At 54.1% G+C, this 13,049-nt stretch overlaps 1 protein-coding gene across 1 annotated transcript in view; it reads right to left on the bottom strand.

Annotated features, from left to right (window-relative positions):
* Positions 1–4,237: 4,237 nt before the first annotated feature.
* The window catches only part of SLC9A3 (solute carrier family 9 member A3), a 37,665-nt gene continuing 28,853 nt past the window's right edge, over positions 4,238–13,049 (bottom strand). Inside the window, exons 11-16 of the mRNA XM_077116771.1 lie at positions 7,430–7,545; positions 6,437–6,566; positions 6,133–6,309; positions 5,975–6,047; positions 5,570–5,683; positions 4,238–5,287 (exon numbers count right to left, since the gene is read on the bottom strand). Coding sequence (XP_076972886.1) covers positions 5,061–5,287; positions 5,570–5,683; positions 5,975–6,047; positions 6,133–6,309; positions 6,437–6,566; positions 7,430–7,545 — 837 coding nt within the window. The 3' untranslated portion in view covers positions 4,238–5,060. The remainder of the gene's footprint in view (positions 5,288–5,569; positions 5,684–5,974; positions 6,048–6,132; positions 6,310–6,436; positions 6,567–7,429; positions 7,546–13,049) is intronic.

Raw genomic sequence — 13,049 nt, 5'->3', positions numbered from 1 at the left:
TCCTCCATCTGTCCCTCCTCAGGTGCCACTCAGCAGCCTCACCTCTAGTTCCACCCCAGAAGACCCCCCAGATTGGACTCCGCAGACCGGCCCTCGGTTCCTTTCTCCACTTTATAGGGAAATAATCTTAAAATGCAAATTGTCACATCACCTACTCGGCGCTCTTCAGGACCCCGCCCTGGCTCGTGATTAAGGCCACTGTCTGGGTCACGCTGTGACTCCCTGTGCCTCCCTTTCGGCCTCAGGTCCGCCCACCATCCTGCATGGGCATGTGGGTGCCACGACTCTGCCTGCCAGCTCCACTCATCCCTCCTTGGAGACCTCAGCTCTGACCATGGCTTGCAGGGGAGCCTCGGGGTGATTGGGTAGGGTTCTGCCCTGCAGGGAGGGACCTCCTTTGCCCCTCCCCAGGGCCATGCACAGCACTGGGGAGCATGCCACACCACCTCGGACACAGTGCTCACCACACACACATGCACGTGCCACAGCCAGGTTCAGCTTCTCCACGTGTCCCCCGACAACGAGCACAAATCCTTTATCAACACAGTTCGCATCAAAAACATGATGAACACATTTTAATGGGCATGATCGTTTCAGGGGTGGTGCTGAGGCCCCTTCCCCGGACACTCCCAACAGCAAATCTGGGGTGGGGTCGACATTTAAGGCACATTATTTGGGGACTGGAATTAAACAGACTAAGGTCATGTCCACAAAATTAACACAATGTTTCAGCACTTATAACTTGAAATACATTTCAATTCCAATTTCAAGGAAATTCCTTAAAAATTCTTTCCATAATGGAAGTTCAGTGGTATACAGAATGTTGGGAACTATCACAATTGTCAGGAAAATACAGAAAAAAGTGATTCCTTAAAGTTGCATACTTTATAGAGTACCACAAAGTAGGACAAAGTTCTGTATTAAATAAATAGGAATTCTTTCCTAATAAAAATTTTACAACAGTTTTCCTAAGGAAATACATTCACAAGAGTTTGTTTACATTGTTTTATAATATGACAGAAACAGCGAGTATTCTCATTTATGAAATGTATCTACAGTACTAGGATTTATAATACTGTGTACACAGACTAAAACAGTGGATTATCTCTTAGGCATGTGAAATGTGGGGCAGGATGTCACGTCTTCTATGAAGTGAGGTCTCCTCATCAGAGCTTCTGTCCCATTGTGGTTGTGCTTAACCTGTGGGATTCATGACAGGAGCGTCTGCGTGTGCACCCAGAGAACACCAGGGAAACTGAGGCTGAGGACCCAGTCGCCGTCATTGCAGGAAATGGATAACCACTGGGCAGCTGCACTGGAATTGTCCAGCGTGGAGTGGGGGCATCCCAGGAACTGCCCTGAGCCAGCTTCCCGAGGGCACTTCAGCTCGTGCAGCCAGGGTGCGATGCAGTGACCAGGGCACCTTGAGGGCGTTACCGCCAGCCTGCAGGAGACCCGGTGCCCATGCGGGTGTGACCAGCAGGGTGTTCTGCATCCCACAGGGCCCGATGTAACTCCCAGGGCTTGTGTTTCCCAAAGGCACCCACCACTGACCACTGTAGGGCAGACAGGCTGGCCTTGGAGTACCTGCTGGGGTCATTAACTGGGCAGGTTTTGTTGCATAGATAATGGCTCCATTTTGTGTTCAAAAGAGCACTGATTAAAATGGTTGTAAAACGTGGAAAACACCTTGTGAAAACCAAACTGACTGCACTTCATTGGGAAACTTCTGGACTCCCTGACCAAACCAACTTCAATCAGTGAGAAAAGAGACTCTTCAGAGCCAGAAATCTGAGAAAGGGTCCTTTGTGTTAGCAAAAATTCCAGTAACTTTTTCCTTTGCTTTCATTTTTCATTAACAGTAAAGCTATGAAGAGAAAACCTTGAGACTGGCAGTGATCAAGGATCAATGTGCAGCGTAAACACAGGCTGTTAACTCCTTCCTGAACCACTGCGCAGAGAACAAACTCACATAAAAGTGACAAAAAACAAAATAATTTCATTTTCCTGAGCTTGAGAGTCCAGTCTGCTTTGGAAAAGCTTACGAGTGGGCTTAGGTGCGCCGCCCGTCCAGCCCTTTATTCTCAGCACAGGCTGGCAGTGCATCCTGGAGGGGCGTGAGGCTCAGTCTGAGCACAGGCACCATCCAGCCCGACGCTGGCCTCTCCGCACCCGGCAAGGCCCGGGGCAGGGCGCTCTCGCCGCCCGGGCAGGTCCCTGAGGTCGGGGTGTGTGTGTGTGTGTGTGCGCGCATATCCGAGCGTGGCGGTCTGGGGACGCCCACCGGCCCCACTGGCCGTGCTCCCCGCAGTCCTCCGTGCTGGGCTGCGCGTGTAGAGGGGTCGCTGCGGCCTCCGGACCCACCGGCACCGGGCTCGACTTCCAGCAGGAGCCGCTTGTTGGCGCAGAACTCGCTGCCCATCGGGCCATGGCGGCCTCCCGGGCCGGCCTCGGGGTCCCGCGGGGGCCGGTCACCGCTCCCAGAGTTGGTCGCGTCCGGCCGGAAGGCCACCCCGGTCCGCGCCGCGCGGACACAGCCCTGTGAGGTGCTATGTGTCCCCAAGGCCCCAGAGTGGCCGCGAGGTATGGGGCAGAGGCTGGCGCCCCTCACAGCCCCGCCCCCACCCTCACAGCCCCGCTCACGCCCCACAGCCCGGTCCCTACCCCCAGAGCCCCGCCCCCACCCTCACAGCCCCGCTCCCACCCCCAAATCCACAGCCCCGCCCCCAACCCTCAGCCGCGCCTCCTTCCCAGCCCCGCTCTCACCCTCAACCGCGTCCCCACCCTCAAGCCACGATCCGCCCCCAGCCCCGCCCCACCCTCAAGGGCCCGCCCCCAACCCTCAGCCGCACCTCCTTCACAGCCCCACACCCACCCTCACAGCCCCGCTCCCAACCTCAACCGCGCCCCCACCCTCAAGCAGTGCCCCGCTCGCCCCCCCACCCCACAGTCCCGGTCCCACCCCCACAGCCCTGTCCAACCCCACAGCCGCGCCCCCCCCCCCACCCTCAGAGCCGCTTTCCTTCCCCCCATGGTCTCGGCCTTCCCCCACCCTCAACCATCGCCCACCCTCACAGCCACCTCCCACCCTCGGCCGCGTCCCTTTCACAGCCCCGCCCCCCCTTCAAAGCCCCGTTCCTAACCCTACAGCCGCGCCCCTCCCCTCTACGGTTTCGGCCTTCCCCCACCCTCACAGCCGCGTCCCCCACAGCCGCGCCCCTCCCCCACCCCTACAGCGGCGTCTCTTCCTGCTCCAGCGAGTGCGGTGGCGCGTGACACGACGGCGGGAGCGACGCGATCTTGAGCAGCGCGGGACGGCGGCGCGCGCGAGGTCGCTGGAACGAGCGTCGGCTGTGCACGCGCCGCGCCGCCGCGGATCGCGCATGCGCGCTGGGCAGTATCCGCCTCTCAGCACCAGGCCCCGCCCCCGGCTCGCGGCCGGGCGCCTCTGCGGCCTCCGCTTTGTCCTCGGCAGCGGCGGGACTGGGCCCGGGGGCGGGGCTGGAGGCGCGCTGCCGCAGGGTGGGCGGGGGCTTCACGAGCGCGGTGGCCGGCCCCTCGCTCGGGGACGAGCGTCGGATCAGTGGCACGTCGGATCCCGAGTCACCTGCGGAAGAACACAGCGTGAGGTCGAACCCGGGATCGCGGGGTGGGATCTCACGCGCAGCGCCACAGCGGACGTCCGATAGCCTCGTGGCCTCCGGGGGTCTGCGCCCCTGGTGTCGCCGGGCACCCGACTCAGGCCTTTAGGGTGCCCGTCCCGAGGGCCCGACTGCCATGGCGCGAGCTTGCTGGGCCTGCTGCCACCTGCAGGTGTGCCCGAGGCCGCGGTCAGCCCGACTCGAGGACCTTAACCGGTGGCCCTCTAGAAGCCTGCACACGGCCAGAGAGCCTCTCGGCACGCAGCGCCCAGCTCGAAGGACAGAGAGGCCTTAGGGCCGCCACCCCTGGAACGGGGAGGGCAAGGCCAGCGGGTGAGCAGAAGCCAGCGCAGGCAGAAGGGGCAGGAGCAGAGCGGAAAGGCCTGCGACCTCGGTGATGGCCACCGGCACCTCCGCGACACCGTGTCGGGCGCCTCTAAGCCCAGACACGCCGTCTCGGAGGAACTCAGCCTTGCTCAGGAGGAGCGCACCTGCGCGTTCACAGCGAGGGCACCTGTGCGATCAGGGGGCCACACTTGCGCGTTCACAGGGAGCGCACCTGCACTAGGCAGCCACGCGGCTGGGCCGCGCCTCGCGCAGGGAAGGGGCCTGTGCCCGGCTTGCGAAGCCAAAACCCCGCGAGGCGGGAGGAGCCTTAGCTAGGCGGGTGGACGAGGTGTGCCCGCCCTCCCCGCGTCCCTGTTTGTCCTGCCCTGCACTGCCCTCCCCGCTCCTCCCACCTCCTCTCCTCCCTTCTCTTGCTCACTCCTCTCCTCTTCTCTCTCCTCTGCTCTGCCCCCATCTGCTCTCCCCCTCTTCCCTCCTGAGCTGCGAGTGGGCTCCCACCCCGTAGGCCCTGCACCCGGGGGCACCGCAAGGAGAGCGCGGCGCTGCTGTGTGGCCCTCGGCGCGGGCAGAGCCTGCCTTCATGACTGCGTGAGGGTTCGGGACCCCGGCTGGTCCTTGGGTCGCCTGGATCCCCGGGCCTCAGCGCCTTAGAGAGAAAAGCAGACGCCCCTCCTTCCCGGGAGAACGCGATGCAGCAGCCTAAAGGGAGTCCTGGAGCTCAGCCCCGGGCTCAGCCGCCCCCTGGACAGACTCGAGGGGGCTCCTGAGAGAGGCAGCGGGGGTCCTGGGAGAGGCAGCGGGGGTCCTGAGAGAGGCAGAGGGTCCTGGGAGAAGCAGGGGGTCCTCGGAGAGGCAGGGGCTCCTGGGAGAGGCAGGGGCTCCTGGGAGAGGCAGCGGGGGTCGTGAGAGAGCAGGGGATCCTGAGAGAGGCAGGGGGTCCTGGGAGAGGCAGGGGGTCCTGAGAGAAGCAGCGGGGGTCCTGCGGAAAGGAGGCGGCCCGAGTCCCAGGGCAGGCAGCGGGGAGTGGGGCACCTGGGGAGAGCAGAGAGGAGAGAGCGGCGTTAGGGGCGGTTACATGTGCGTGGACTCGGGCGCGGCGCCGTCGGCCAGCAGGAAGGAGTCCACGGACTTGGTGCTGAGGCGGAAGGGCGCCAGGCGGCGGAAGGTGCCCGGGGAGCGCGGCAGCTGCACGCGGGCCCTCTGCGAGGGCGCCACCGTCTCCTCCGGGGACAGCCAGGGCGGCACCTGGGCGAAGATGCCAGGGTCCTCGTCCGGGGAGAACACGGGGTTGTCAATTCCTAGGAGGAAAGGGGAGCGGCTGACACACTCCACTGGGCACCCAGGCGGCCGAGAGGCGGCCCCTCGGGGTCAAACGCCCGCTCGTGCTCCGACGGGGCTCACCTGCAAGGCTCCCGTGTCTTTCCACCTGCGGGCCCTTCCCCCTCCTCCTTTCCTCCAAGAGTGTGGCGGTGTCGCGGCGAGCAGGACAGTCCCCGCGCGACCCCCAACGCCACGCTCACCTTCGGCCAGGGCCGCCCCGGCCCCGGCTCGCCGCCCGCCGCCCCTCCCCGTGTGCTCACCTGCCGTGGGGCCTGTCGCGGAGTCCTGGGTGACGCCTGCCAGGAATTCGATTCCTCCACTCATGTCCTCAACACCGTTGTCGGGGGCCTCCTCAGGGTCCGAAAATTCCATATCTGGGGGGGGGGGGGTGACGATGGAACATCTTCTGGGGCGGGCCAGCGCCCACGCCCTGGCCGCGTGGGAAGAGCACCCGAGGGCCCCTTGGGGGTGGCCGGCGCGAGGGGCGGGGCTGGCGGCAGTGCGGCCCCTGCGGAGGCTGGAGAGGAAGAGGCTGGGGCCTAGGCCCTGAGGGACCCTTGTTTGGAAGGAGAGGAGACCTCTGGCCGGGCTCCTGAGCACCAGGTGGCGCCTCCCTGGCAGGGCAGCCATGCGCCCCGCGCCCCCCGCGCCAGGCCCGCCCCTACCGTTTTCCTTGATGGTGAAGGTGGACGCGGGACTCTCGGTCGGCAGCTTGCCATTGGGGATGCTGCTGTTTCTCTGAGGACAAAACGACAGGATGCAGCGCCACCGGCTCCAGCTAGGGTCCCCGCGTCCCCCCCGGCTGGCCCGGGGCCCCGCGCACCCGCTTCTGCGCGCGCTCCCGCTTGTAGAGCTTGGCCGCCTTCTTGTTCTGATTGATCCCCAGCTTGGCCGACTTGAAGGACTCCAGGCGCTTCCGCATGGTCCTGTGGAAGATCTCCTTGTCCTGCTTCTCATCCTCCTCTGGAGTTAGCTCGTGCCGGCTGTAGAGGTGCTTGTACTGCGAGGGGGTGGGGGAGGGGGGAGGGGCGTCAGAGCCGCGCAGGCTGGGGGGGGGGGGCACCGAGAGCTCCCAGGCCAGGCCGCCCGCAGCCCCGACCCCACCCCCACCCCGGGGCCGCGCCCACCTCCTGCCGGGGCTTGTACAGGTACTGCTGCAGCGTGTGGTGCGTGACCATGTCCTCCGTGTCGCGGATGCTTCGCCGCCGCTGCTGCAGCGACTGCATGTCCAGGCACACAGCGCTCACGTTCTCCCGCCTGGGGAGACAGGCCCGTGTCCAGACGAGCCTGACACCGCCCAAGGCGCCCCTGCTCCTTCCACCCAAGGCTCTTCCCCGACTTCCTGCCGGCGCCCCTCTCCTCCTTGGTGGACAATGCCTGTCCTCTCAGCTGCCCAGTCTCCTGAAGGCCACTCCAGGGTCCCTGCCCCTTCCTGAAGTTCATGCCAGCACTAGGTGCCCGTCCTGCTCACTCAGCTCCCAGGCCCGGGCGCCCCTGCCCACAGTGGACTCTGGATGAGCCTGGGGGTGGGGGGCCAGGGCCACCTCAGCTGTCCACCCCTAGAGGGGCTCCTTGCCAGGGTCAGGAGGCCCGAAGTCCAGGCCAGCCCTATGGCCCTTTTGCTGCTGCCACCACGTCTCCCTTCCCTTCCCCCTCTAGTCTCCAGCTCCCCACCCTCCTCTCTCCTCCCCCTACCCCACCCCTTTGGGCCCAGTGCAAAGGCAAGCAGTGCACTTGCTCACTGGCCAACATACATGAATTTGTGCGAGAGGGAGAGCCTGGCACTGCCTTCCATCCCGTCCCCCGACTCTGTGCCACACCCTGTGGGGTCCAAGCCAGGACCCCACACTTGCCCTGTGACCCAGTTGCCCTGAGATGTCCTCTGGTGCCTGTTTAGAGGCCACCTGCTGACCAGGGAGGGTGCAGTGGGAGGGCCCTGGCCGGGAAGACCCCTGCCCATCAGTAGCCCCAGGGACATGGTGAGGGGCACTTAGGGACAGGCTGCCTGGGCCTTGGGGGACCCGGGACCTGGGGTTAGCCTGTGGTCTTGGGGATCCTGGGGCTGGGGGGACCCTGGGGCTGGGGGCAGTCGGGGGAAGCCAGGGCCTGGGCTCCCGTACAGGAGGTAGGAGACGGAGGCCTCCACCACGGAGGGCCGTGGCGTGTTGAAGTCCACGTTGACCATGTTGTCTGTGCTCGGGGAGCGGATAAAAGCCAGGGATCCCCGGCGCTCGCCCTGCAGGGAGAAGCCCCCTGTGAGCCAGGCCGGCCCGCAGGCCCCACGCCGTCCCCCACCCTCGCGCCTGCTGCAGACCCTGGGCGTGGGCTCCCTGCTGCCCACTTCTCCTGGTCCTGGGGTGGACGATGGAACCCTGGCACGCAGGGGTCAAGACGGCAGGGACAGCAAAGGGACACCCACACCAAGCAGTTGCTTCATGGTCCAGACTCCGTGCCACCAGGCCGCCAGGTGCGTCTGAGGCCACGGCACAGGGCTGGGTGGCCAGCGTCAGCAGTCCCGAGAACAGAAGGAAAACAGGCTGGTGCCTCAGCAGGAAGAAGACGAAGCCTTCACAGCACATTCAGGTGACACAGTGCTCAGAGGGAAATTTATAGCTCTAAGTGTGCACGTTAGAAAAGAAAAAAAATCTCAAATTGGTCATCTAAACTCACTCTGGGAATGAAACTGGAAAAAGAGTAAACTAAATCCACAGTGAGCAGAAGGAAGGAAATGATAAGATGAGGAAATAAAGAAACACAGAATAGTAAAACAATAGAGAGAATCAGCAAAACCAAAAATTGGTTCCTTGAAAAGATCAATAAAATCGACAAACCTTTAGGCTAGATCTAGGACAAAGAAAAAAAAAAAGAAAATGTAGATAACAAAACATGACAAAGGGGAGACATTACTACCAATCATTCAGAAATAACAGATTATAAGAGGATGCTATGACTAACCAAAATGCCAAAAAATTAGATAATCTAGATGAAGTGGACAAATTCCTGAAAACACACAAATTGCCTAGTGGCTCAAGAAGGAACAGAAGATTCCAAATGAGCAATAATAAATAACAGAGACTCAATCAGTCATCAAAAGCCTTCCACCAAAGAAAAGCCCAGGGCCAGATGGCTTCACCCGTGAACTAAGTTACCAAACATTCAAAGAATTAACACGAATCCTTCTCAAACTATTCCAAAAAATTAAAGGGGAGGAAACACTTCCTGACTCATTCTGTGAAGCTGCATCACGCTCATACTCAAGCCAGACAAAGATACCACAAGAAAAAAATATACAGATCACAGAAAAGGCATCTGACAAAATTCAGCATTCTTTCATGATAAAAACACTCAGAAAACTAGGAGGAGAAGGAAACTTCCTGATAATGATAAGGGGTGTACGTGAAAAACCCATAGCTAACATCATACTCAACAGTGAAAGGGTGAAAGCATCCCCTTTAAGATCAGGAATAAGACAAGTTGCTTGTTTTCACCACTGCTATTCTAGTCGGAGCAATTAGGCAAAAAAAAGAAGTAAAAGACATCCAAAAGTAAAGGAAGAACTAAAACGATTCCTATTCATAAATGACATAATCCTATATGTACAATCACAACGTATCAGAAGAAAGATACTGGAGCGCATAAGTGAGTTCAGCAAAGTGGTGGAGTACAAGGTCAATATGCAAATCAGTGGTGTTTCTATAGGCAGCAATGAACAATCTGAAAAAAAAAAAAAGACAGACACAAGACTCAGATTCAGCACAATCCCAATCAGACTTGCAAGTCATCTTCGCAGAAATGGAAAAGCTAATCATCAAATTCACATGGAAGGGCAAGAGATGCCGACTAGCCAAAAACATCTTGAAAAAGAAGAACAAAGTTGGAGGACTCATACTTCCTGACTTATTACAAAGCAACAGTAATCAAAACAGTGTGGTGTTGGAACAAGGACAGACATACAGAAGGAAGGAAAAATGAAATCATGCATACAACAAAAAAGCTGCAGTGGCAATACTAATACCAGACAAAATAGACTTTAAAAAGGTTAATAGAGATAAAGGGGGACATTTCACAATTATGAAGGTGTTAATCCATTGAGATGACATAACTACTAAAAACATATGAACCGAATAACAAAACACCAAAATATATAAAGCAAAAATTGATTAATCTTCAGCTAGGCTGACCAAGAAAAAAGAGAGAAAATTCAAATGATTAGAATCAAAGATGAAAGAGGAACATTATAACTGACTTTACAGAAATTTTTTAAAAAATTAAGGAAATACCATGGGCAATCAATCATATGCTATATTGGATATCTTTGATGAAATGCTCAAATTCTGAATGGGCATATGTGCTGGTTTGAAAGGATTTATGTACCCTAGGAAAGCCATACTTTAATCTTAATCAGTCTTGTGGGAGCAATGGTTTCTTCTAATCCCAATTCAGTACTATAAATCGGAAACTAGATTAAGTTATCTCCACGGAGCTGTGACTCAATCAATTGTGGGTATTAAACCTGATTAGATGGAGATGTCTCTCCACCCATTCTACCTGGGCCTTGATAAATTTACAGGAAACCTATAAAACAGGAGACATTTTGGAGAAAGCTTCAGAACGATGTGAGAACGAGGAGAATGACAGGAGAGCAACAGAGCAGAGAATGATGATAGAATGACGAGAGAACCACAGAGTCACCAGCCAGCGACCTTTGGAGATGAAGAAGGAAAACGCCCCTGGGGGGCTTCATGAAGCAAGAGGCCTGGAGAGGAAGCTAGCAGATGTCCCATGTTCGCCGTGTGCCTTTCCAGCTGACAGAGAAACTCTGAACCTCATCGGCCTTCTTAAACCAATGTATCTTTCCCTGGATGCCTTAGATCGGATATTTCTATAGACTTGCTTTAATTGGGACATTTCCATGGCCTAAAAACTCGCAACTTATTAAATTCCCAGTTTTAAAAGCCATTGTGTTTCTGGTAGATTGCATTCCAGAGAAGACAGGATGTCTGCTCTAATTGCATTCCAGCAGTTAGCAAACTAGAATAGCATATAGAAAGGAATGTAATTTAATTAGTAATCAAAAAACTACCCACATAAAAAAAGCCAGGCCCAGATGGCTTCACTGATGAATTCTATCAAATATTTAAAGAAGAATTAATATAAATTCTTTACAAACTCCTCCAAAAAATTAGAAGAGGAAATATTTCCCAGTCACTCTATGAGGCCAAACCAGACAAACCAAAACCAGACAAACACATTAGAAAAGAGAAATAGACACTGATTTTCTTATAAATGTGGATGCACAAATCCTTAAGAAAATAGTAACAAACTAAATCCAGTATCATATGAAAAGAGGTATAAACCATGACCCTGTGGAATTTACCCCAGGAATGCATGGTGGGAATAACATCCAAAATGTAATGCACTAAATGAATAGAATAAAAAACAGAAACCACATGGTCATCTTAATAGATGTAGAAAAAACATTTCACAAATCCAACACCCATTCCTGATAAAACTACTCCACAAACTAAGAATGGAAAGGATCTTCCTCATGATCACGCACGTCTCCACTGATAATGTCTCCTTAATGACGAAAGACTGGATGCCTTTCCCTAAGGTCAGGAAAAGACAGGATGTCTGCTCTAAGTACTGCTCAGCTTTGGACTGGAGGTTCTAGCCACAGCAATTATGCAAGAACAAAAAAGCCATGCAGATTAGAAAGCAAGACTGTCTCTATTTGCAGATGACAGAAATCCTATAATAGAAAATCCTAAAGAATCCACGTAAAACCTATTAAAATGAATAAACACGTTTAGCAAGGATGCAGTATACAAGATCAAGATACAAAACCAACTGCAGGGAAATAAGTTACCTACACGGGGCAGATATTAAATGATTCCACTTACAAGAAAGAGCGGCAGTGTGTGAACTCAGAGATGGAAGCAGAGCTCAGGTTGGGGACGGGAAGCGTGCACGGTGGGCACAGCGTTTCCGCCTGGGTGGAGGGAAATCCATTAACGGGTGGTGGTGACACTGGATGTGGTCCCAACAAACTTGCTTGGGAGCGGTTGAGATGGGACAGTCTGTGTTCGATATATGTTTCCCAGATTGAAAAAAGAGCAAGTAAAGAGACAATGATAGTTATATGCAGTACCTGGCCCTGGGAGGGATCCAATGACAGAGAAAACGTTCAAAAGGACATTATGGGGCCATATGAAAAAGTTGGAATTTAGCCTACAAGCTTTATATTAACATTAAATTTCCTGAAATTGGTAACTTAATGTGGTTACATAAGAGAATATCCTTGTTCTTAGGAAATGAACATGGAAGTATTATGTATTCAAGGAGTATGATGTATTTGACCTTCTTATATGCTCAGAAAATACAAGGATAGATAGATAGATACATTTGCAGATGACAGAGGTAGATAAATTATGACAGAATGTTACAGCAAATAGGGCAAAATGTTAAAATTGTTGTGTCTGGGTATCTGAGGGAGGGTATGTTGGCATTTCCTCTATGAGTTTTGTATTATTTTTTGTGACTGTCCTGTAAGTCTGAAATTATTTCAGAATAAAAAGTTTAAAAATTCTAATGTGCTTTAATACACTTGCAATGAACAATCTGAAAATGATATTAAGAAAAGAATTCTATTCCCAAAAGCATCAAAAAGGATAATATATATAGGAACCAATTTTGCACAAAGTGCAAAACCGGTACTCTGAAAACTATAAAACATTGTTGAAAGAAATGAAAAAATATCTAAATAAATGGAAAAAATTCCACGTTCATTAATCAGATGACCAAACGTATTTAAGGTGGCAATCAACTGAACTATGAACTCAATGCAATCCCTATAAAAAAATCATAGCCAACTTTTTTGTAGAAGTTGACGGTCTGGTTCTGACATGCACACAGGATTTCTAAATAGTCAGAACAATCTTGAAAAATAAGAACAAAGTTGGAAGATTCACACTCCCTGGTTAAAAAACTTCCTATAAAGACAGTGCAGCACTGGTGTGAGATAAGGCACTGAGGTCAGTGGAACAGGGGAGGGTGATTTTAGACGAGAGTGCCAAGGCCACTCTCTAGGCAATGAGTTCCCAACAAATGGTGATGGACAGCTGGGCAGCAGGCAACAGGCAAAATCGTGAAAATGGATCTTTACCTCACACCATAGACAAAAACGAACTCAAATTCTCTGAGTCCTAAATGTTTAAGACTTTAAATCATAAAACTCTTAGAACAAAACATATGGGCATGTCATTTCATATCAAACATATGGGCAAATCAGATTTGGTGGTGGATTCTTAGATAATACACCAAAAGCATGAGTAACGAAACAACAGATAAACCAGACTTCACGAAGATTAAAAATTTTCAGAAATCAAGTGACATCAAGAAAGTAAAAAGCCAACCCAAAGAATGGGGGAAAACACCTGCAAGTTTTATATTGATGAGGGACTTGTACCTAGAATATAGGAAGCCCTCTACAGCGCAATAGTAAAAAGGAAACAGAATTAAAAATTGGCAAAGGACTTGAGTAGACACTTCTCCAAAGGAATGTGGAAATGGCCCGGGAGGGCCTGAGAAAGTCAGAACCAGGGAAGCAGGATCACAGCCCAGGAAGGCACCCGGGTCACGCTGGGACACTTAGCATCACCCGTGAGGCAGGGCAGGGCGCAGAGGCAGTGGCCACCCTGAGAAGGTGCGGGGTGGGGTGGCAGACACGGTGGCCGTCAG

This window comes from Tamandua tetradactyla, chromosome 9 (assembly GCF_023851605.1).
Source record: "Tamandua tetradactyla isolate mTamTet1 chromosome 9, mTamTet1.pri, whole genome shotgun sequence".
NCBI classification, from domain to species: domain Eukaryota; kingdom Metazoa; phylum Chordata; class Mammalia; order Pilosa; family Myrmecophagidae; genus Tamandua; species Tamandua tetradactyla.
The sequence above is the reverse complement of the archived record's forward strand: the minus strand, read 5'-3'. Positions and strand labels throughout refer to the sequence as shown.